Source organism: Podarcis liolepis (assembly GCF_965112155.1).
Source record: "Podarcis liolepis genome assembly, chromosome: 10".
Lineage (NCBI taxonomy): Eukaryota > Metazoa > Chordata > Lepidosauria > Squamata > Lacertidae > Podarcis > Podarcis liolepis.
In genome coordinates, this window is record NC_139562.1 from 33,912,565 (window position 1) to 33,936,864 (window position 24,300).

The following is a 24,300-nucleotide window of genomic DNA, read 5'->3' on the forward strand; positions in this document are numbered from 1 at the left end:
TTACTTTTAATGCTTTCCCCCTAATATACCTATCAGCAGACCAACTGTTCCTAGAAAACAAAAATGCAGACTTGTGTAATGCTATATGCTGAATTAGCCAGGGATAAGGAAATCTGAAATCCTGCTTATGCTAATTCAAGTTGGTCCATAAGGAGATTTTACCTTGTTGCTGAGTTACCCTCACTTCCATCACTAATTCGTGAGTTAGCAGTCTAAAGGGGGGCTGCCACAGTGTGCTTCAAAGGTATCATGAGCATGATGATGCTAATGCAGGTATATAAATAGTTCTTTTCTGGTCTGACTGCACACACACACACACACACACACACACATTCTGAAGCCCAGTCAAAGAAGTTCACTTCATAGAATCTGAAAAGCTAGTTATATGCTACACTTGATCATGTTAACTTTGTGCTACCTTTGTGTTTATCTGCTATGGGGTACTTTCATTACACTCCATTCCTAGTTTTAAGTAAAACTGCCTTGGATTCCTATTTTCCCACCCACTTCTGCCTATTTCCATAGCTAGCTCTCAAAGTTCTTTTGATCAAACTCAGGGAATGTAGCAAACCACCAAAAGCAAGCGAAAGGCAACTCTAACTTGGTCCCTGCAACGCCAATCCTTTTATTCTCCTACTGGGTTTTGTTGCTAACTTGTCCCTCTGCCTGTTAGGCCAGACCCCAGAAGGCGCTATCGATCATCCTGGATTTGTCATGATAGCTCAGCAACTTGACCTGCACCTCTACAGCAACAGGAGCCAGATTCCTCAAAGGGCTCTTTTGTCCTGTCTTAGTGCTACCTATTCCCACTACCTGTCAGTTCACGACAGCCAAGCAGGCAGGCAAGCTCCAGAGCAGGGACTGAAGGATTGTGCATTTCCTCTTAGGAGGATCTATCTATCCCTCTACGAAGAGTTAAAGGGTACCTGAGCTTTTCAGACAGTTCTCTGCCCAGCTGTTCTTGGTCCGCTGAGATGCAAGTCACAGAGGTAGCTGCTCTCCTCCAGGGCTTATGCTTTTTGGCGTCATTGAAACTGCTCTGGGCTGGAGCACAAGAATAAATTGAAGAGCTGCCAGGATGTCAACACCAGGCGATTTGTATGTGGGTGTAGGTGGCACCGATACAACAAAGGAGGGGACAAAAGGAAGAGGGGAGGTGGGAAAACACCATGGAAGATTAAAGAAGATTCTGGCTTGTTTACACATGGGATGGGCTGAGGAAGATATATCTATACTACTTAACCTGCAATAAAAGAGGGAAGCAGCTTGCTCCACATTTTTCTGTGGCTTGCCCGTGTCACACATTCCATGCAAGTTAGGAGGCTAAAGCTAAAGCAGGAAGGACCAGCAAAGTGAAATGGTCAAATGGAAGCAGCAGCACATATGAAACTGTTTCACACCAATGTAAGTAGTTTGAATGTACGCTTCCCCTAATAATCCAGCTAGGGGAAGGACCCATTTTCACAGAGAGCACAGGCAGGAAAGGGTTAAAAAATCCCCCAATTCTTCTTGAATACATAGGAAGCTGCCTTGTACTGAGTCATCCCATTGGTCCATCTTGCTCAGTTTCGTCTACAGGCTTTCCAGTGAGGGTCTCTCTCAGTCCCACCTGGAGATACCAGGGATTGAACCTGGGAACTTTGCCTTCTACATGCAAGGCAAATGCTCCACTTCCAGGCTACAACTCTTCTCTTAATGCATCTTCACCTTCACTGCCTCTTCCCTCTCTCATCTGCCATCTTGTCTAGTTTGGCTTCCCGTCTGTACTGATCCAGGATGGTGTGCTCTGCCAAAGGCTCTCACGACACTCTCTAGCAGGGGTCTTCCTCAAGTCCAGGCATTGCCCAAAATCACTTGGGTTCCACTTGGCTCCCCCACAAAGCTATGCTCCTTTCCCCCTCTCTCTCCAGGAACGAAAGAACACAGGGGAGCATTATAGGAAGGAATGGCTGCTCTTGCTGTGCGTGCTCCATGCTTGTCACCAAACAGCAGCAGAGCTTGCGGAAAGTGCAAAGGGCACATGGCCTCACGAGGGGAGAAGAGCTGCTGGGTTGGATCTAATGTGAATTCTACTCAGGGTAGACCTCTTGAAATTAAAGGCCAGCGCTGACTTCAGTCCATTCATTTCAATGGGGCTACTCAGAGCAGAACTCAGTTAGATATAACCCACTGGGGGAGAATGCTTGAATCAGGAAAGTCTGTTAATGGAGGACAGCATTCTAACCAATAAGTGAAGACACCCCAGAATGGAGGAAGAGCAGCAATGACCAAATAAGCTTTTAGGAAAGAACAAGTGGGTCCTGCAACAAAAATGTTGCCAGCTGGAATGCTTCTGTTCAGCATTCCACTCATGACCTATTTATTCCCTTTTCTATGATACTCCAACTCTCTTTTCTCCACCTGCCCCACCCTGCAAATAGATATGGAAGCATTCCACAACCACCGAGCATGCTCAGTCGTGACTGGGTTGTTAGAAGGGGTCTCACCCCCTTATACTTCCCCCTAAAGTTTCTACTTCTTCTTCTGATCTTGGGACTGCTTCTCTCTTGTGCATTGAGGGCTACACAAGCAATGACACTCACGCCTGAGCACAGGGAATATAGGCTTTCAAGAAAAGGATATGTGATGTCAAATGTTGAAATAGGGAGGGAAGCATTAGCTAGCAGGAAAGGGAAGGTAAAAGGTAAAGGTAAAGGTACCCCTGCCTGTACGGGCCAGTCTTGTCAGACTCTAGGGTTGTGCACTCATCTCACTCTAGAGGAAGGTATACTGGGAAAAGTTATGTAAGAAGCCAGGTTTGCTTCATTAGATACATCCATTTCATTTTCTTTATTCTGTGACGAGGCTATCTAATAAATATACATGGATTAAAATAGTTTTAAAATATCTGTGGTTAAAACTAATCCAAATGTGATTGTTCAACTGGCTAGTCCACTTTCCTAATCCAGCCATACACATATTTTTTGCACTGTCATTCAGTTAAATTACATAAGAAAGGTGGGAGGACTCTATAAAAGCTCTCCCTCCACTGCCACTGCCACTGCCACTGCCATTCCAAGCTTCGTATACAAGGCCAGATCGCCCCGACTGAACCCGACTGAACCCACATCTCTCAGCCGCATTTTACTAGGCTCAGAGCTGATAAAACAGGGATCTAAAAGCAGATTGCCAGGCATGAGCCTTTTGAGTCTTAATTCCAAAATAACAAGCCTTTGTATTCTCTTGGCTGCTTTAAAATATTTCTAAAAGGGGGGAAATGCACGCTGATTATCCAATCAGCATTTTCAGCCTAAAATACTACAACTTCACAGCCTAAAACAGTAACTGGAGTCACTCAATGTTAGCTGGGCTGATACTCTCTGAACATGTGATGCGACTCAGCCTTGGCTCCACAGCACAGACCTTAATTGAAACATGTGCTCTGTTTTCTGGCAACTTAAATGCCAGGGGACTTTTTCTCCCATAGCCTAGCTGGCAGTGAGATGCCATCAGCCGGTGAAACGATTTGGTGACATTTCACTGCCAATATTCACTTGCCTCACCTAGTACAGTGTGGTGCCAAACAGCAACTTCCTCGTGTGCCATCGCTTCACATCTCTGACTGCTTTTCCCTTGGTCCTTGTTGTGTTCACATTTGGCTAATCCTCAGAAAGCAAGGTATCAGCAAGCGCAACAAGCACACGTGACGGGCAGGTTGAAGCTGGAGCTTCTGTAAAGATTGGGCAACAGATGGGAGTGAAACTCCCAAATTCTGATTACAGCCAGGGGCATCATCCGCCGGGGAGCAACACCCAGCAGACACGGGGGAGGAATTTTAAAAACCACATTTATACAGGGGTCACAAGTGCTGACTCATCTTGCTCAGATAGTGTCTTTGGCACTATAAATTAAGAAATAAGGGGGCTGTCCAAGGTTGTTGTTGTTTTTGTTTAAAGTAGGATTATTATGGGTATAAAATGGCTTCACTCTGTGGCTCAGTTCAGACATGACCTAACTATTCATCATACAGTGGTACCACTTTAGCTAATGGGGCCTCCTGCTGCCGCTGTGCAACCGCCACGCGATTTCTGTTCTCATCCTGAGGTAAAGTTCTTAACCCGAGGTACTACTTCCAGGTTAGCGAAGTCTGTAACCTGAAGTGTTTGTAACCCAAGGTGTTTGTAACGCGAGGTACCACTGTACTTTGAAGTGCCTCCTGAGCTTTCTCTTTCCCCGCCATTATTTTTTTGTTTTGTTTTTTGCTAACCATCATTTGCTAGAACATCAGGACTGATGAACTATATTAGCTCCACAGCCACCCAACCCACAAGGCAAGGTGAAGCAGATGCCTTAGGCAGCAGAAGTACAAGAGGCACCACCTGCCCCAACTGGAATGTATCAACCTCTCACTGAATTGGCAATGGGGGGGGGGTATTTTGGTGGCAGTGGAAGTGGTGGGGCAAGCGAGGGGTGGAATACTGTTGGAAGGGCAAGGGCAGTACATTCCTGTTTCACCTCGGGTGGCGAAACAGAATGGGCCACCCCTGATTAGCCCAATGCTTCCAAGCCCAATTTGAATATGGTTTCCAAACCATGCTGTGGAAGGCACGATCTATAGTTTGCCAATTTGTGACAAATTTGTGACAAAAGTGAACCAGTAATGGAAGGAACCTGTACACGAGAGGGTAAGAAGTAGTGTGGGAGCCCAGGAGGGTACTTCCAAGAGCAAAACTATAATTTTGCATTATGTCACGCATACTAGCTGCAGTTCTGCTAGGTAGAGGTTAACAGAGAAAGTTTGCTTCCTGTTATGTGCACACAACAAAGCTGGGCTACCCTTCATACCATGCTCAGTATAGTGCAGAATCCTTTTATCCAGGCACCCTCTCCTAGCACACTTACCTATTGTACTTGAGGCACTAGAACTGAGATGGGTGATACCCCATCCCGCCTGCCACAGACAGATGTTGCTCTGTAGGGCCCACAGCACCAAACAGACGTAATCTGCTCAAAGAACCATACGGAGGAAAAGCAGGGACTTTGAAGTAGCCCATCAACCGTCGGCATTTGGCAGTGGACTGAACTTCCCACCATTGGATTTCTATGTGAATTATTAATTGTTTCTAATCTTGCATATGTATATACTTATTGGAATGTATAATTTTCATGCAATTTGGGTCCACTTTTATCTTCTTTGTAGGTGGTGCATTTCCTCTTTTTCTAGCAAATTCTAAGTGTCCAGCCTATTTTCTCCTCCTCTCCGTGGCCAAAAGTGAAAACCCAGTGGGAGCACCAAAGCAAGGCTTGGCAGAGAAACAGTCTGACCCAAGGGGCTTAGAAAACAGCAATGCTTCATCTCAAAAATTAGAAACACTGGTCCTCAATCCTGCCTGGAAGCTGCACTCTCCAACAAGCAAGGCCTCCTTACCAAACTACACACTCAGACACACACTACCGTGCCGTGTCTCAGTCCTAGAAGAAAACAGATCCCAGTGCTAAACGCTTGATTCACTTTAAGAAAAACTTCCTGGAATTGCTACTGTCTGCCTGTCATCCTTCCCATTAGCTTCAGGGCAGGGAGAATCCAACATTAGACTTCGCCCTGCTGTGTGGAGGAAGAAGCAGCTTTTATAGTGCCCTTCACTTCCTTCTCCTTCTGCTGCCCCACCTCTGTGAATCATGGGGGAGCAAAGTCGTCAGCACGCTCATTGTGGCAGCCAGCTGCAGCTTAGATCAGGCAAGGAGGCTCCACTCCATCACAGCCAGAAGTTATGCATGTAAGGAAGCGCCCTAGAAAAAGAGGATAATAGAATCGTAGAATTGGAAGGGACCTCGAGAGTAACCTAGTCCAACCCCCGCCCCCGCAGCTGATGAAGGATACTCATTGCTGCTGCACCCTGAAATGTCAGGGGGCCCATCCAGTCAGTCTTCACTTTAAAACCTCTAACAAAAATAGAGTCCAATGCATCCTGAGGCCGTCTGTCCCACTGTCAAACAAAGTTCTTCCTAATGCTAAGCTGAAATCCACTTGCAATTTGAACCCATTGATTCAGGCCCTACCCTGTGGAGCAACAGAATGCAATAGCAATGGCTTCTTCACCTGGCTGTTTTTCTAGCACACCCAAACATGCTTAGCATGGCAACCTGGCTATTTGTCAGAAGAGCATCTCTCACACACACACAAACACACACACACACATTTATGCTTATTGAAATATTTGAGAACGAACAAAAACACAAGAGAACAAACAAACAAATGGTCGTGCATGATACACTGACAGAGAAAGGAAAGAAGCAAAGCAAATACCTGCAGAAAGGCCATCCATTTGCCTCCCTGCAATCCACAGTGAAGTAATTATAGTTATGGCATTAGCACTCCTTATATGCAGAGAAGTCATTACAGATGACTTATCTTGAATAAGAGCACCAGCACTATTTAGCATGTATAAGAGGCCTCCCAAAGGCTTTGCATGCACACTGTATTCATCTTTACTTTTATTAGCCCTGGTTTCCCCATGAGAGAAACTGGTCACTGAGCCAACACTGGAACAGGACATAGTTGTATTTTATCTTGGGGGGCGGGGGGAAGCATGCAAGAAAAAATGAATGTACATGCATGGTGATGGCAGAGGAAGACAATTCAAAGAGATATTTGTGTGTGTGTGTGTGTGTGTGAGAGAGAGAGAGAGAGAGAGAGAGAGAGAGAGAGAGAGAGAGAGGTTCCTTCAGTCTTGTAAGATTTGGTGAAATGGCAGCTGGTCTCTGGGGAACAAACAGGCTTTCCTCCTCAAGGCTTAAAGACCTCAAATCCAGCTTACTGCTGCCAGGTCAGATTTTGAGTGAGGAAGGGGAAAACATGCACACATGCATTCAATATTCTTGGGAGAACTCCAGGATGCCACAGCAAAGCCTCAAGATATGAAGAAGCAACCAATCCAGGAACACGCAGCCCTCTGCCTACTAGCCTGGAGTTGCCTAGAGTTTACCTTGAGTGATGCTCTGGAATCCTTGACCACCATCCCTGGAGAGGAAGCTGGTGTAAAGAAATTTCTTAGAGATGCTGGAAATGGGACCATTGTTCAAGGCAACCTTTCAGGTACTCTGAAACGTCTTGTGTTTAAGTGTGTGTCTGTGTGCTCAGATCTTCAAGCCAGAAGTCACATCTTGTGTGTCTAATATGCACAACTTCCTATCGAAAGGGTATTCTTCCTACCATCGCTCAAGGGTCTCATTACTAGGTCACTCATTACTTGCCCCTTAGCATCCCGGTTTAACCACTCGGTCATATTAACTGCTACAAAAACCACAACGTTAACTCTTAAGCGTCACTGAGGATCAAAGCTATGGATTTCTTTCTCACAGACTCAATGCACACATATAAGTGGTATGAAGAATTTAACCTACTTTAGTGCGTATAAATGTTGACGGATGTGGTGTCAATTATTCTGTGCTAGTAAATGTCAAGTGTGTCGTTTTGTAAGCATGGTGCAAATTCACTAGGAAGCACACTATGGCATCTTCAACTAAGATCTTGATCCTGTTGGAACAGGCAGAACTACCACAGCTGTTCTAGATGTTCTTTGAATTTCCTTCTCTTTTTTGAGCAAAAATACTTCTTTTATACCATGCAAAAATCAGTGCATCATTACATCTTCTTCCCTCCTGGGGGTGGGGATATTGGTAGTTTGATAACTTTTTGGGAGGAGTAGAGCTGGTACCAAGGGGATAACATTATCTTAGGAGGAAAACTTAGGATTCGTGAGTTGTTTTCTCTATAGGCCAATTGCAAGGAAAGGGGGCACTTAGTGGGGAATTGGTGAACAGGTCCCTCTCTCTCCCTTGCACTATACATAGTATGTTTATTTATTTAAAAACTGTTTATTGAAGTGTTTTTAGAGGATTTTTAAAGATCAGCAAAGTATAATAGAACGGCATAAAAACTATAAAGGAGTAGGCACGAATATGTTGTCCGCATTAGAATGAAATCAACGCACAATGTAGAAACATGTCCAGTCCAAAATTGATGAGAGGTGTATATTTATATTAATGAATTGTTGTTAATGAATTCAGTGAATGGAAACCATTACATGTTAAAGACATTTGATTTAGAGAAGCCATTGATCACACGGTCCTGGTACTTCACTTATGTCACTGGAGAACAGCCCTAAACCCTATTGAATCCTGCTGCCTCCAGTGTTGCAGTTACTCTTATGAAGTATGTCTGGTTGAAAAGGCTTGTGATTGGGAGACAAATTATCTGCATTATTTTGTTAATATTGTATGCCTGAGTCCATCAGACTGCTCTACCACAAGCTTTGAGGTCCAAGTTTTCTCCAACTGCAAAGTGAAGGAAGTTTATGTTGTGAGCCTCCCTGGGATCTATGAGAATGGGGCAGTAAACAAATTTCACAAATTTAACAAACAAACAAACAAACAAACAAGCAAGCCTTAGAAGTGGCAGGTGCTTCTGGTGCACTAATTTTAATGTGGACTGAGATGAACTCTAAGCAAATTAAACTTCATGGCATATCTTTGCCAAATTTTCTTCTGGTCATCTGCAGAGATCTGGCTGTCTATGTCTCTTTCCCAAACTAACCATGGCCTCTCAGTAGAGACAAACAAGTAGCCTAGCAAAAGGATGTCAGTTTGAGAAACTAAGCATTTAGCCTTAGGTGAGCTGTTTACCACTACATTTTCAAAGCCAGCCAGTTCCGTTGTTTTAGACTGCAGTCCTACACACACTTACCTGGGAGCAAATTCTATTTAAATTAGTGGGACTTACTTCTGAGTAGACACAGGGAACTGCGTTGTCCCAGTTACACTGGATGCCAAATCTGTACTTACTGCTTAGTTTCCAGCCTGAAGGAATTTGCTAACCCTCTTATGAGCGCTGAACCATACTTACCCTCAAGAGGCAGCAAGCACAATAATGAAAAACCAGCGTTTTCCTGGGAACACTCCAGACCTTACCATGTGCCCTGATTTCCTTCCCTTGCTTTAAAATGTGGCGTATGGAGAGAAGAAATTGAATGCACAAATGCAATACATCTGGCTTTGCTTATCATAGGGTGGACAGTTTGCACAGCTGAACAATACAAAACACCCACTTTTTTCAGGGAGTCCCCTTCTTTCATACATACAATTCAACATGAGAAGCACCAAGTTTTAAGAGCCACTTTCCTGAGTCTGATTCAAAAACCTATCTAACCCAGCATAAAGTTTACCAGAGCAGCCAATCAGATACAGAGTACCTCAGGTTACATACGCTTCAGGTCACAGACTCCGCTAACCCAGAAATAGTGCTTCAGGTTAAGAACTTTGCTTCAGGATGAGAACAGAAATCGGGCTCCGGCGGCGCGGCGGCAGCAGGAGGCCCCATTAGCTAAAGTGGTGCTTCAGGTTAAGAACAGTTTCAGGTTAAAAACGGACCTCCAGAACGAATTAAGTACTTAACCCGAGGTACCACTGTACACAAGAGGGCAATAGCCCTCTCCCAGTGTTGTTTCCCAGCTACCAGCATTCAAGGCACGCTGCCTCTGATCCTGGTTCTGGGCATGTAGCCATCATGACTAGTGGTCACTGGTAGCCTTATCCTCCATCAATTCACCCTCTTGTGATGCCATCACATTACAGCAGCTTCCACGCAGACAAAAGCTGCTGCTGCACAAGTCACTTTGCAGAACCTCATTTGCAGACCTGAGCTGCCAACGCCATTGATTCGTACAGATGTGTTCTTCAGATAACCCACATTTAGTTTCCCTGCGTCTGTTGCAGCTCAGTGCACAGCTCTCCTCCCTCCAAGCTATGGGTTTTATTATACCGAAGAAGGCTCTGGCAGCTCCCTGGGTTCAGTGGTCACATACTGGTGCAAAGAAGGCTATCAGCTTGTGGGCAAACGAAAACTGACCTGTTTGCTAGAAGGAAGCATCTTTTACTGGAGTCACCCCACACCTCACTGTGAAGGTAAGCTACTGGTTAAACTTATTTCTGAATTGCTGGGCTTTGTATGAACAGAATATTGCGCTGTTCAAATGTGGATCAAGAAAGTATGCATCTTTTCAGATCAATCTCTCCGCAAAAATAAAGATTCTAAATGGAAAAACTAAGGAGTGAACTGGCAATATTCCAGGTGCCCTTCAGTTAATGCCATTTACAGTGTGTGACTCATAACAAGCATGCTTTGTTTTTGTCACCTTAGTGATCCCAAAGCCCCTGGACAAAGGGTTCCGGGTGGCAGTAATCGCCTCTCTCATCAGTGGAGTGATCATTGTTACCATGTCAATCTCCTTCGCTGTTTGTTGCCTGCAAGACAGGATGCTGAGGGCAAATGAACAAAGCAGTGACACCAGAGGAGGGTAAGTATTGACTAGATTCCGCCTGTAACCTCGGTCAGGCCCATTCACCACCATAATTAGGCCCCCACGTGAGAAATGACTCCACCACTAACGCTGTTCGATGAGGAATGGCCAGATATCCAAGACTGAGCCAAACAAATTAAAGAAAGGAGTTCTGCTTAGCCCTCAGTCTCCTTTCCATTCAGATTGGCAATGTTTTTATTAGAGCCTATTGAAAAATCTCTAGGCAGGTAATAGGTACAACTCTCTTATTAGACTTTATCAACCTATAGAGAGTGGGAATCGCCCGTGTAGTTCCTGCCATCCTCTCCCTGACAACTGGTTGGGAAGTTGGGGTGCAACAACATATTGAGGGCACCACATTGACTATCCTTGAGAGGGAGACATGTTTGTTTCTTAAGCATCTGCCTGTTCCACTGACTGCGCTGGGAAGATTATGTTTTCAGTGTGAAGTCTTTTAGCTCTGGAAAATGTGGCTATGGAAGTTGCTTTCAGTCAGTAACTTTCCCCACGTGCATGCCAAGATCCTGCGAGAATATTGTACAGTTGCATCTTGGGTTAAGAACTTAATTTGTTCTGGAGGTCCGTTCTTAACCTGAAACTGTTCTTAACCTGAGGTACCACTTTAGCTAATGGGGCCTCCCACCACTGCCGTGTGATTTCTGTTCTCCAGGATGTTCTTAACCTGAGGTACTATATCTGGGTTAGCGGAGTCTGTAACCTGAAGCGTCTGTAACCCAAGGTACCACTGTACTTTGCCCCTTCAGATTGGCTCTTTCTTGGCCCCAAAGCAGCAAGATGGGAAGTAGCTATTCTTACACCACCCATTTCCCCCTCATCTGTGCCCTGCAGTCTCTCTAAGTAGGAAAACACAAATTTGTCAGGGGCAGGTGTGCGCATATATATATATGTATGTATATATATGTGTGTATATATATATTGATTGCTTTCTTGGATATCTCTGGTTAGGTTCATTCATCCAACTCCTGATCCTCAATAGTTTATTAAAATTAACTCCCCTCCTCTCTCAAAGGAGCAAAATTTGGCACAGATGGTTCTCTCCTTTCCCATTCAATACTCGCAACACATTGACTGGGGCACCTCTTCCATATCTCCCCCATTAATTGTGCCCTTGCACCCTTTGACTGTTGCTTCTGAGGGAATCCACTGCTATCCCGTTCCGTTGGCATGTCCCCATAAGAAAGCGCTCCATACTTAAATTGGGTAAGCATTATGTGTATGTACATGTAATGGCATGGCATGGCAGGAATGCATGGGAACATTAGGAAAGATGGTGGCTGAAACTTGGTTGAGTAATCATTGGCAGCTACAGGAGCTCAGGAAAGGGAGCAAGTCTGGGGATCAGATTGGCTTGTTGGGTTATTTGAAAAACAGTGCATTCGGCAAGAATAATATTAGTGGCAGGGAGTCGCAAGGGTGGTAGCTAATGAATTCAGCAGCCAACTACCAGGTGTTTCCAGAGCTACACCCTCACTTACATTTTGAGGTCCAGCTTCATGAGCTATTTTACCACTCCAGTGATTCAAAGAAGTTTGATCAGTTGCAAGGGCCCCACATCCCCTCCTATACTTTTTCCAGGCTTGGGGAGAGGAAGGGGCAGGGCTGGGCCCTCATCCAAGAAACACGTATCTTTGGGTTTTGGGTAGAACGTGAAAATCAAGTTCCCTTTCTGCAACCAATGAGGTTGGATCCAGTGCAATAGGCTTTTGGCAGGACATTTATTTAAGCATTTGTCCAGCATATTATGGTGTGTATAGAATGAAGCTCCCTCTGCTGGTTAAGAAATGGAGCCCAGTTTTAAAATGAGTCTCTACAATCTACATGTTTGCTCTTCTAAATCCCTTGCAAGATTTGCCATATGGATTAGGAGTATTAGAGCAGCACCACACTGCTCTTGGCTTCCTATCCCACCTTTATGGGCATAATAAATCCCACTAAGTACAGCAGGAATTCCTTCTGAGAAAATATACATAGTCCTTGTTGATTATATGTTCCCCATGAGACAGCTATATAAATGTACAACCATCAAAATATTACATTCAAGTGCTTACCCTTTTCCTGAATACTATGCATCTATGCTCTAATACACTCAGTCACTGCGCCAATGTAACACCTCTGGTTTCTCCCTGTAGTTTGTTTGTAGTACTCACAGAGAAGGGTCTCATATTAACCAAACCCATCACATCTCTGGTAGAATGAGGCATTTGCAAAGGATATATATACAGAGAGAGAGAGAGAGAGTCATGGCAAGAATGTTGTGCTCTATTTTCTGGGGGTTGTATTAAATAACCCTTGAGGTCCCTTCCAACTCTACAATTCTACAATTTCAGCGGCCTTAAAACACTAAGGGCAGTAGTCAAATATATATATTTTTTTCTGCACTAGCACAAGATTCCCCGCTCTCCTTCCTCTGCACACACTCTGCACTCAGTGGCGGAGCTTCATGTTCTGGCATGGGGGGGGTGGAGAGCAGGAGGGATGTGGCTGGCGTGCATCCCGGGGGTGTGGCGCGCCACCTGTGGGGGCGTGACACCCAGTGCGGGGGGGGGGGCAGCCGCAATAGCACTCCACCGAGATTGCGCTGCCGGGGGCCATGCGCCTCCTGCCCCCCTCTTCCTCCGCCAGTGTCTGTACTGTCCTCAAATCTTCTCCATGGGGTTTGGGGGGAATCCCCATAACAGGTTGGGGGGGAGGAAAGGGGGAGAATGTTCCTTTGTGCAAGGAGAAAACTTTGCAGTGGTAGAATGTTCATTTTAGTGCTGTATTGAATATGACCGTAAGACTGGGAGAATTCTAGATTCTGTTGTAGTTCCATTGCTACTCTCAATCACTGGTTTTTTCCCTCTTGCATTGCAAAGTGTTACACCATGAGAGGGGTGCATTTTATCGGATATTTCTCCTGCATCAAACTTCTTCTGAGTTACTGAACAAATTACTAAGCTAGTGCTGCCATCTGCAGGCCAAGGGGTCAAATCAAAAACCTTCTCTAATTTGAAGATGGGTTAGCAGGGGCTGATGGGAAATGTGGTCCAAAACAGCAGGTAGGCACTAGGCAGGTGAAGGCAGGGTCAGGTGGTAGACAATTTGGCTTTATGTTGTTGTTTCCTGTACCACAAGAGGAGCAAACCAAAAGCCACACACTCCAAACTATAATCCCCGCACTGAGAGTATGAAAATCACCCCCCATACATACGTGAATGCAGAATGACTAAACATCAGGAAGAACTTTCTGACAGTGAGAGCTGTTTAACAGTGAAACAGACTCCCTCAGAATATGGTGGACTCACTTTCATTGGAGGTTTTAAGCAGAGGTTGGATGGCCCTCTGTCAGGGATGCATTAGTTGAGATTCCTGTGTTGCAGAGGGTTGGGCGTGGTGACTCTTGGGATCCCTTCCAACTCTATGATTCTATGACAGAGATGGTGTAAAAGTGAAGGACTGGAATATGCTGTTGCCTAAGCACACAGCGTCAACTACTTGCTGTCAGACATGGTATAGATTTAAAGACTGCTTTTGTGTTTTTACTACATTTCATAAATTGGGGGTCTCCAAATACTTTCTCATTCATGGATAGAACTCATAGCAAGGCCTGAAGGAAGCCATTTCCCACCGAAAGGGAAAACGTGGGGGTGTTTGTTTGTTTGTTTGTTTGTTCAACAACTCTGTTGTTTACACCCACCAATCTGTCACTTCTTTCTAATTAATTGTATTTTTTTTGGCATTTGCATTGCAGTTTTGCATTTGCCTGCGTGTGTTCAAATTCTACGGGGCAGAAAACTCTTACCAGCCATTTTGTGAAAGCAAACACTAAAGTAGTACTGAAAAAGGCCACCCAGGGACCTTCTTCTGCAGCACACGTTCAGTGGTGTAGCGTGGGTTGTCAGCACCCGGGGCAAGGCAAGTAATTTGCGCCCCCTAACCTGGGGCAAGGCAAGTAATTTGCGCCCCCTAACCCCTAACCTGCCGCCGCTGCCAGCTTCTTCTTGCTGCTGCCTGGTCTGGTGTGGTTCTCCGCTGCACTGTCCCTCCCCCAGATAGTCCCTTGCTCTCTCTCCGCACCGCACGCCTGGCACCCACCACCTCCACAGTGGGCGGCGACCCAGCGGCTTGGATCGGATTCGCACAGCCAGCACTGCAGTGAGAGAGAGTGAGTGAGCCAGGTAGGGGCAGAGAGCTGAGAGTGCGAGCGTGCCCCCCCAGATGTTGCGCCCGGTGCGGCTGGCCCCCCCTGCACCCCCCACGCTACGCCACTGCACACGTTGCCATATTGTTAAATCAGCCCTGCTGTAGTAGATGATTGCACAAGCTTCCTCTGGTTTAGTAGAAGCGATAAATATATACCTCCTATCCCAAATGGACTTTTCTATTTTAGATGTACCACTGGAGGAAGGCATCCATTTGGGGGGAAAACCAGACTAGCAGGATTTTCCAAACAAAACTCCACTTTGAAAGAACCAATTAAATGTCCCACCACAAAAACCCCTCTTAGGAGCTTAAATAGACTCTGAAGCCTGATTACATCATAGCAAAGGGAAGGAAACCTTTTGTTTTCATTTATTCACTCTTCTGGAAAGAACATTTCAGGGATGGTATTGATATCCAACTGAAGGAAAAGGCTATAATCCGCAGGACAGGCACCTGAAAGAATAGGATGCTGGACTAAATGGGCCACTGGCCTGATCCAGCAACCTCTCCTGTCCTGAAATATATGTTGCCATTGTAAACATAGTGAACACCTTGATAAACTAGAACAAATGTAGCACATTTTCTCATATTCCAGGCAACGACTGAGAAGGAAATTCAAAGTTGGGAGAGGAAACTCAGCTAAACAAGAGATGGGGAAGAGCAGGACTCGCTTTGGGAAAATGAAGCACAATCGCAGGCTTCAATATCGCACCTCTGCCCTCTACAGTTGCGCATACCCTGGGGCTCTGGCAGGATGCAGTAACCAAGGATTCCAAAGGTATTCCATGCCTGTACCCTGCAGTCAATTCTTCCCCTTAGGGTGGCCATGGGCTCCACTTACAGAGCACAGCTGTCTATTTGGAGGGCTGGCAGGGAACCATCTAATGGGCTGTCTGGTCTCAACCTGGTTTAAAAATAAAGAACCATAAGAAGGGATAACAGGATCCATGAAGTTGCAGCCCCTACACAGCAGTGCGCAAACAGGTCGCCTAGCCAGTCTTTCCTACTATGGTGAGATGGAGTGTGTGTGTGCGCACGCATGCACGCACACATGGACATTTCATGCAAACATTGGCTGACTTTTGTGGGGGTGCATTTCATTTTAGTGAGGTGTGGGATGTGATGTACAAGTGTTTATCCTATTTCATCTAGAAGCTTACACTGCATTAGGGAAACTGCTCTGCATGTTGAAAGCTGCTATCACCAATTAATGCTGTACTCACTCCCCTTCCTTTATCCACTACAAAGCATTACAATCCTAATAGAGTCCCTCCTAGATCTACTAAGGACCCCTTCACACAGACCAGGCCTGACTCTACTGTATTTTCTCAAGTAGACAAGTTTAAACTATTTGACCTGCTGAAGTTTTTCAAACCTTGTCTTGTATTACCATATTGATGTAGAAAAGAAGTGCCAATTACAATTTCAGAAAACATTCTTGGGCAGTTGTTCATTCTACAGACTGACCATGAAGGAATCAAGTGATAGGATTAAGATATTGAAAGTAGGTGTTCTTCCTAGTCTTTGTCCAGTATTTAAGATCCTTCCATTGGAGATATCAATGAGAATATTATTACTTTAATTCTATTCCAAATTATCAGAAGCAAGTTATGCCTTTGACTTTCTTTTCTCCAGACCATGGTTGGTATTTTAACTCAAAGAAAATTCTTCTTCCATCTACATGCAAGTGACTGTTCTTGCCTTATCCAAGAAATCATTGCTTAAAAGGATGGTTCGTTTGGTAACTAGTCCACAGCTGGAGCACTGCTAGCTGAAATAACTCTTTAATGTTTGACATAATTCAGTGCATGCTAAACTGTAACCAGATTTGTTAAACATTTCAGGGTTGTTTAAAAAGGAGAGAAATGTTTCCTTGCGTATAGACACAGAAAGACAGATAGACAAGTTTTGTCTTGGTCTTGCCCAGCAGATGAAGAGGAGCATATTGGCTGCAACCTTCTATGACTGCTGAGGGTTCCTCAGTTATCATAACCTTCAAATTATATTGTAGAAGGCTACTTTTCTTGTAATGTCACCTATTCACTGTTCAGCTGTATTGCGAGGGACCTATTATACAGAAGGGTGCTCTCAGGAGGATTTGAGAGTGCCTGGCACAATAGCCAGGAAATTGTATGGGAACAGTGTTGATCCTTGTTTACCCACAGCACACAGACCAACAATATCAACAAATGGGGCACAGCTAAAGTTATATAAAATCAGTTAAATCATGCCAAGCTCCCAATACTAAAAGCACTTCTTATTTTGAGCTACATAGCTGGAAAAGCAGCTATCTGGGATATGGCATGGCTTGATCCTCTTCTCTGTATGTCTTAACCAAGGTTTTGAATATGTAGGAGGGATTCACCAGATGAGAGTAAGGGGATACTTCCAGATGTTGTAGGACTCCAACTCCCACCAGCCGCAGCTGGTACAGCCAAGGGCGAGGGATGATGAAAGGTGAAGTCCAACATCTGGAGGACCAAGCACAGAGCTGAGAAGACCAAGCTGGCAGGTTCGGTTCTCATATGGGACAGATGCATATTTCTGCATTGCAGGACTAGATGATATGCAGGGTCCCTTCAAACTCTACAGTTCTATGATCCACACAGCAGGTGATTCAAATGTCCTTCTTTCACCTAATGCCATGCTGCAATACCCATCTAAGCGGCAAATGACACTTTCACACTGACTGGGGAGAGTGAAATTCATAATGTCACAAAAGCATGATCATTATGTTCCAGTGGCCCTTTAGTCGTAGAACATTTTGTTCAGCGTGATTTTGATTACTGCCCAACACCTCTCACCATCTCTTTTACTGTGTTCCATTTCTAATAGGAGCCAGGAGAATCTGCAGAAATGGGCACCGCAAAGCTTATGCTCCGAAATCCACATCTTCCCGCAGGTTGTTCTGAAGCCAGGAACTGCCCCATCTGCCTCCATGTTTGTTCATTTGCTTCAGAAACCAGGAGACGCCCCCTTGAACGTGAAACCTTGCCATCGCAATCTCCCCCAAGCATTGCCTTCCGTTTATTACAGAAGATCTGAAGGACTGAACCCTTTGAATAAGACAGCACTTTGGAATCCGAGATAAATCGCTTTGTAATGAACCAACAGCAATGCACTCATGGACGTTTGTGGGAACTGACTTCTTGCTCTTTTATGGCATACATAGCCCATTTATGAAACCTGTCATTATAGGTCAGTTTATGTAAAATACAATAGAGAAAACATGTATAATCTGAAGCATGCAACCCTAATGATATAGGGTGCTTGCTCAAAACTGAAACATACTACTAAAAATGTACCATCTACTCGGGTAACAGTGGAAGCTCTAAAAAGGAAAAGTGAGTTTTAACATTTATTTTATTTCAAGGCATAGGTTCATAGACCTATTATTTAGTAAAGTGTTTCTTCTGTAGCCAGGTGGACAACTTGACAGAATAAAGCCACAACCTTTCATGTCATCTCTAGTCTTATTCACTGAGGAAGTAGAAAACAAATCGAATGTTATTTCTCCACAGAATACATGACTAGATCTACAGAATTCCTACACAATCAAAGTGATTTATTGAGAAGTAATACCACGGGGCAGTATGCAACTAAATACTTCTCCTAGTGCAAGCACCTCTGACTAGGCAATGGAAGTTCATCTTCTCCTTCCCCTGTGTACCCCCTAAATATGTACAGTGGTACCTCGGAAGTCAAATGGAATCTGTTCTGGAACTCCGTTCGACTTCCAAAACGTTCGGAAACCATTGGCTCCTGCAGCCAATTGGAAGCTGTGTCGGACATTTGGGTTCCAAAGAACGTTCACAAACCGGAAGACTGACTTACAGGTTTGTGGCGTTCGGGAGCCAAAACAGTGAACTTGCAAGGCATTTGGGATCCAAGGTACGACTGTACTGGAGACCGGATTTATGAGGTACACAAGGGGCAAATGGAGATGGGAGAGTGAGGGGCAATTCTGTTGCATAGTTAAAAGTGCTCGAACTATAGCTGCCCTGTTTAACTTGATACCACTTGATGGTTTAGTAATACTGGTGACTGCAAGCCATATGACAAATACAAGATGTGTCCAAGTTCAGACATACTCATTCTTAGATTTGTGACCAGCAACAGGTAAGTGGTATTATTATGCCTCAGTTGCTAGTTTCTCTTGATATCTGGCTTGTCATAGTCACTTACATTATGCTGGGATTATGTTGTCTCACCTGGCGCATACAAGTGAGGCCACTCCTTGGGATCCTGACAACATTGCTGCTGATATGCATCAGCATCTGGGCTGCCCCACAGAATTGCCACCACCAAGGGAACTCTGAGATTGGTTAGTACTTTATCTTCTGCCTCCCTCCTCCCAAAAATGAATGTAAGAAGCTGGGACTCAAGGGTGATACAAGGGAACTGCACATATTAAGATGCTGCTGAACCATATAATTCCATACTCCCATAAAATGGGGCATGTCATTGATTTCCTATCCCCACCCTCAGCAAAACAACATAACAAGCCAAGTAAACCATAAAAAGAAACCAGGGAGGGGTGTCTACAAATTTGCACAAAACCAGATAGCTGTGTTGGTCTGTTGGAGGCAAAACCAAAAGACACAGAAGCTACCTTATTTAGGATCAACCAAAACTCACAAGCAGTTTTTCAAGTTCTTCAGATCTCTTATTCAGACAGGAATTTTAAATAAAAGGTGACAGGGTGGGGAGGAGAAAATGTAGGGCAAATTGTTAAGGCCCAAAGTCATAAGATGGGGACAGGAAAAGATGCACAGACAGATTAGTTTCTGCTATATATTGATTCAGGCTGCACCAAGGACAACTGGGAGAAAGTGGTAGTAATGACTGTTGTCCAATGACATTTCACTAAAAGCAGAAACATAACTGGTATAAGAATTAGTGTGATACCTTGCTACATCCTCAAGGAAAGTCCCTATTGATATCATCTGCTAAAGAAGGGGTGGGGACATTATCACCCTCTAGATGTTGAACTACAACTCCCATCATTCCTGAGACTTTATATACTGCTTAATCATTAGCGTTCCTAAGCAGTGCACATGAAAATGAACCATACACAAAACAAATTCAACCAGCAAAAACCTGAACACTTATGATGCCCACTGTAAAAATAAAGTCTTTGTTACATGCCTGAAGTTCAGTAAGGAGTGTGTCTTTCTAATCTCAGTAGGCAGAGGCTGCCAAAGCTTCCACTGACAACGCTCAATGTTTGCTGTGTTGTGCTTACTGGGGCTAAATGGAGTTTTAGTTCAGCAACATTAGGAGGGCCAAAAGTATCCCACTCCTGAACTAGAGATCACTTAAAACCAGAGATGGTACTAATGGTAACGTATTTATATTCAAGATGATGGATCTGACAGGGTACATTTGCTACAGTTAGAAAAACTGCATTTGAGACACACAGTCCAAGACATCCCTATTGCTGGAGAATACAGCACCCCACTAGCAGCAAGCTCAGAGCAAGTTTAAACACAGAGAGAATCCAGGCATGTGGAGAGCCCTCCTTTCACACACTTCGACTGGCAGGGGAAAAGGAGATTTTCAACAGCAACTTGGAACTTATCTACATCTGCAGAATGCAAGCTATATACAACACACGAAGCAACCTTCTGTGAGGAGTCACATCTACACAAAGTGACTAAGCATTTGCCTTAGGGGGGGAAATTTATCTAGGGTGTAGCTGAATAGGTCCCTGTACTTCAACCCTTTCAGACACAGAATTTGAAATTCTGAAATTCACATTATATTAATGCAATAGAATGTTTATCATTTATGTTAATGCATTTTACCTGGTTACTTTTTAATCTCTGGGCCCAGAAAACAACTCGTACCAAACCATGCATTGCGAGCAACAAGTGGAATTGTAGGACTTGGTTAAATACCTATATTTTCCAGAGTGATGTAGAATCCATTCATCATCTACTGGATGTACCACCATCTTTCTATAATTGTTAGGAAGAGAATGTAAACTGAACAGGAGAACTAAAACGGGTGTCATCCATTCCTTTCAAATCTATATATAGATATGCATCAAAGTCGAAGGAGAAAATGTACATTCTAAATTTAGGCATAAAGCAATAAACAAATCAGGGGCCAAAAAATAATAATTCTGGCAATACCAAGCAAGTCAATTGGTGTGCAGATCAACTGCAGCTAAGCAAACATGGAAGTTGTTATACACAGTATGTATCAAATGCTTATGCATTCATTATGAAAGGATTTTCTATTAAACTCTATTGTCAGTGCTAGTTCATTAGTAATCTAAAATTACATGGCTTTTTCTAAACATCTTCAATGGCTCTATGGCTGCAAGGCACAAGTGACCATACTGGATAAAATGTTTTGGAACTCATGTAAAGAAAACTTGTTTTGAATATCCAGTATATTTGCTAATTTTATAGATAGTAGCTTATATCAAGGCTTGAATAGGAAAGACTCTGTATGTGCACATGCGCGCACACACACAAATTCTAAGTGGCCAAATGCTTCACACATTCTCAGTAGTCTTTACAACAGACTGAGAACTTTGAGTATTATCCCCATTATAGAAGATGGAATCAGATGCTAATGCCTAACAGCTTGTTTTAAGTCCACACAAAGTGTTTCGTGGCTGAAAGTCTGAACCAGAGACTTTCTTTAACTTGTGGCCTGTGCTATTCAACACTGTACATGCACTGAGATAGAATACTGTATTCAAGAAAAATGTTCAGGAAAATGAATGTCATTATAAAAGTTAGACCTCCTTTATATAAATTGTGTAGACCGAATTAAAAATGTAAACTACAGAAATGCCTGGGTTTTAAATGTTAAATTTTCCCGAAAAGGCACACAATATGCAAATCTTATTTTCACATGGTGAGTACATACCAACTTTAAACTTTGCCATAACTAGAGGTAGCCCTCATCTTAGAGGTGGATGGTGGTGGCATGTCCTATAGAGCTCTAACTATGCTCTATAGGGCATGCCATCCTGATATAAAACAATATATTCCCCATAACATAAAGGCTGGGCTGACTCCAACGTAAGATTTCAGTCTTTAGTGAGAATTAAGTGGGTGCCAAAATGCAAGATGTATATTTTTATGTAGGATTATAAGACACATATGCAATCTCACTTTATAATCTATGGATTAAAACAACACATAAAACTGCTTCACTCTTGCTTTCTCCTGGGGTGAAACTGGAAGCATTAAACATGGTTTATTTGGCCTTGGAACAAGCTATATAGATGTCCTTGTGCTGCCTTCCCCTTCCATCCTGCTTTCAGGGTTTGGAGAGAACCCTTTAAACAGAATTTCCTGGTTTGGATGTTGTGGTTTAAGCAGCCTACATTATCAGACCAGGATTATGTCTGAACCAGGCTGCTGTGATGGAAGGCATTATTTTATTGTTTACAGCACAAAGGGAACACTGGTTTTCTGAGCTCAAATAACCAGAAATTGAACTTTCTCCTGAATATATTAACCCTATTTCTCAGTGTATTTTAAATGCATATGTGCAGTTGCATGTAATAATCAACAGTCAGCAGTGTGCGAAAAGTGGGAATATACAGAACACTGGCCACAATCTAGTAAGTATTTTTGGTCTATGTAAGCCCCCATATGCAATATGCAATATACACTAAACAATTTTGTAACCCCCTTTGGAAATTCCCCTAAATTTAAAAACTCTGGAGACAGCATTGCCAAAAAGCAGGATGTTAATTGAGTAAAATACAGTAAAGCTGGGTAAGATATGGCACAGAAAAGCTAATGTTGGCACCAGGGCCGAGAGGGCAACAGTCCAATGGGGCATGCACAGAGCATGTTTTCTGCCAAACCCATCACATGAACTGACAAAAATGAGCACAAAATCAAAGAAGGAGAACTCACAAAAAGCTGTCATCAAGTTTTCTGTTTTATTTAAGATTTTAGTTTTAATTCTGAAGAAAGAGGTACATTTCCTTGTTTTTAGTTTTAGAGTCAGGTTATAACCATGTTTAATTTTATCTGTTTCTCTTTTCCTGTCTTTCAATACTGCACAAACGTCCAGAAACTACAAGGTTAAGTAAAAGCTGCAGGCAGAGGTCGTCAAAGGTTGCGCTCCTGATGGTGATCATGTGGCCCCAATGCAGTGCTATCCCAGAGTGCCTTAATCAGGTGATTTTAAAAAAAAGAAAAGAAAAAAAAGAAAGAGAGACTGACAAGGAGACAGAAAGACTGAAGTAAATATCACTCGTGTTTCAGCTGCTTATAATTATATCATGTATATGCTAGGTATTAAATCTGTGAATATTTTTTAAAACATTACGTTTACTTGAAATCTAAAGCCAAAATTTTAAAATATCCCTCTGTTAAACCACTTCTTAGGAACAAGGCAACATGTCAGTTTATTTCAACAGGCAAACTGTCCTTCAACCCACTTCATGACAAATCTTACTGACAATACTGTCCCACCCTCCCAAACAGGGGGTGGGGGGCTATCTCCCTGCATACTGACACACAGAATGCAAAATAAATGCCAGGCCACTGGTTTTTCCCCTATACCTTGAATCTCTCATTTAAATTAAACTGCTTTTACATCGCTGCATTTGATTCTGAATTTTATATTATTTCCCCCTACTTGACATTTTCTGCTAGGCTAAAGTAATTCTGTGCAAAAGATTTATGAAAATAATATTTTCCTTTTTATGCACTTTTTGATTTCTCTCTCTCTTTTTTCTTTGTGTGTTTAAAGAAAATTCATCAGTGTATTTCAAACACTGGCTTAGCAGAATCTTAAAATAAAATTAAAAAAAGAGATATGGTTATGACCCTGTGATTGCATTGCATTTGGAGGCTGGTGGGGAAGAATTTTGATCAGGAACTGGATTCTTCAGAAAGAAAGATGTGGAGGAGGGACCATGGGTGGGTGTAGGAAGTCTGGGTGGGGCAATTCCTGCATTTCTAATGTTTTTGAACTTTTCCTAATGACGATCCAGCGCTGAGCTCTGTAGTAGATCTGTGGGGGTTTTACTGGGGGGTCTGAAAGCTGTCTGGAAGCCTGGGGGAGGAGAGTGAAAACTGGCGGGGTTTGAAGGTGGGGAGTAAGGATTCCAACTGGCTCTGTGCAGAGGAATCTGTGTGCTGAAGGGGTTACTGTGGGGGGTCTGTGTCGGGGCAGCACTGGGGCCATCCATCTCTGTGAGAGCCTGAAGAGATTTTAGCCAGTGTGGTGGATTGTCGTCTTGAAGGGTGTCTAAACTGTTTCCAGCGGAGGCTGGGATACCTAGGAAGAAGAGAAAACATAGGAGGAGAAAGAGGTTAAGTCAGAGCAAGCAAGAACTTCAAATGTGAAGTAGGTCAGCTTAAACCTAACCAATGGCAACGGTAAGAAAACATTATTAGTTTGTACAAAGGACTGTTATAACCGTGTTCCAGACAAAACAGTAGTTGAGTTTTCACAAGAAACATTTGCCCCTTGGAGAACTTTTCACACTTTCTACAACATTCGTCCAGAGATTTATTCACAATCTAGCTCTACCAGATACCATATGCTCCTCTACCTTTTTCCAAATCATGCTTTAGCCTTTAAAAGGGAAACACAAATAGCCTTATAAGAGAGCTTTATAAACAAGTGGAGTATGTTCCTTTTTAATGAAAAAGAATCCAGTTAATGTACCAGTGCCTAAGGAATTCCATTGCACAGAACTGGCAAGCCATTAGATCACAGGCCAACCTACTCAAGTCTAAAGATGTATTGGGAAGACGCTGAACATGCAACG

At 43.5% G+C, this 24,300-nt stretch overlaps 3 protein-coding genes across 18 annotated transcripts in view; 1 reads left to right on the forward strand and 2 right to left on the reverse strand.

Annotated features, from left to right (window-relative positions):
- LOC310687549 (solute carrier family 23 member 1-like) overlaps positions 1-1,062 on the reverse strand; it is a 37,727-nt gene extending 36,665 nt beyond the window's left edge. Inside the window, exon 1 of one of the 3 annotated variants that reach the window (XM_083462769.1) lies at positions 927-1,062. The gene's annotated coding sequence lies outside the window, so the exon portion shown is untranslated. Of the gene's footprint in view, positions 1-813; positions 833-926 lie in introns of those variants that run through there. The other 2 variants (XM_083462770.1, XM_083462771.1) reach the window with 2 other exon arrangements.
- A 5,586-nt stretch (positions 1,063-6,648) lies between these two features.
- LOC310687556 (uncharacterized protein) lies at positions 6,649-18,004 on the forward strand. Of its 2 annotated transcripts, XM_083462788.1 has the most exons (5): positions 6,655-7,075; positions 9,754-9,942; positions 10,178-10,334; positions 15,136-15,318; positions 17,376-18,004. In XM_083462788.1, the coding sequence occupies exons 1-5, from the start codon at positions 6,844-6,846 to the stop codon at positions 17,629-17,631; spliced, it is 1,017 nt and encodes a 338-aa protein (XP_083318914.1). In that variant the 5' UTR covers positions 6,655-6,843; the 3' UTR covers positions 17,632-18,004. The 2 variants fall into 2 exon arrangements, with proteins under 2 accessions (XP_083318915.1, XP_083318914.1); XM_083462789.1 differs by lacking the exon at positions 15,136-15,318 and having other exon boundaries at positions 6,649-7,075.
- Positions 18,005-22,436: 4,432 nt separating this feature from the next.
- Positions 22,437-24,300, reverse strand: part of CNOT4 (CCR4-NOT transcription complex subunit 4) — a 55,377-nt gene continuing 53,513 nt past the window's right edge. For 8 of the 13 annotated variants that reach the window (XM_083462753.1, XM_083462759.1, XM_083462757.1 and 5 more), the window contains one exon: positions 22,437-23,804. In XM_083462753.1, coding sequence (XP_083318879.1) covers positions 23,503-23,804 — 302 coding nt within the window. In that variant the 3' untranslated portion in view covers positions 22,437-23,502. The remainder of the gene's footprint in view (positions 23,805-24,300) is intronic. The other 5 variants (XM_083462756.1, XM_083462755.1, XM_083462763.1 and 2 more) reach the window with 1 other exon arrangement.

What these genes read in the sequence shown, in the direction of transcription:
- LOC310687556 (XM_083462788.1), top strand. Translation starts at nt 6,844, where the DNA reads ATGCATTCAATATTCTTGGGAGAACTCCAGGATGCCACAGCAAAGCCT. An exon ending in TGTTCAAGGCAACCTTTCAG is followed by an intron (nt 7,076 to 9,753) that starts GTACTCTGAAAC and finishes CGTCTGTTGCAG; the next exon opens with CTCAGTGCACAGCTCTCCTC. An exon ending in AGTAACCAAGGATTCCAAAG is followed by an intron (nt 15,319 to 17,375) that starts GTATTCCATGCC and finishes CATTTCTAATAG; the next exon opens with GAGCCAGGAGAATCTGCAGA.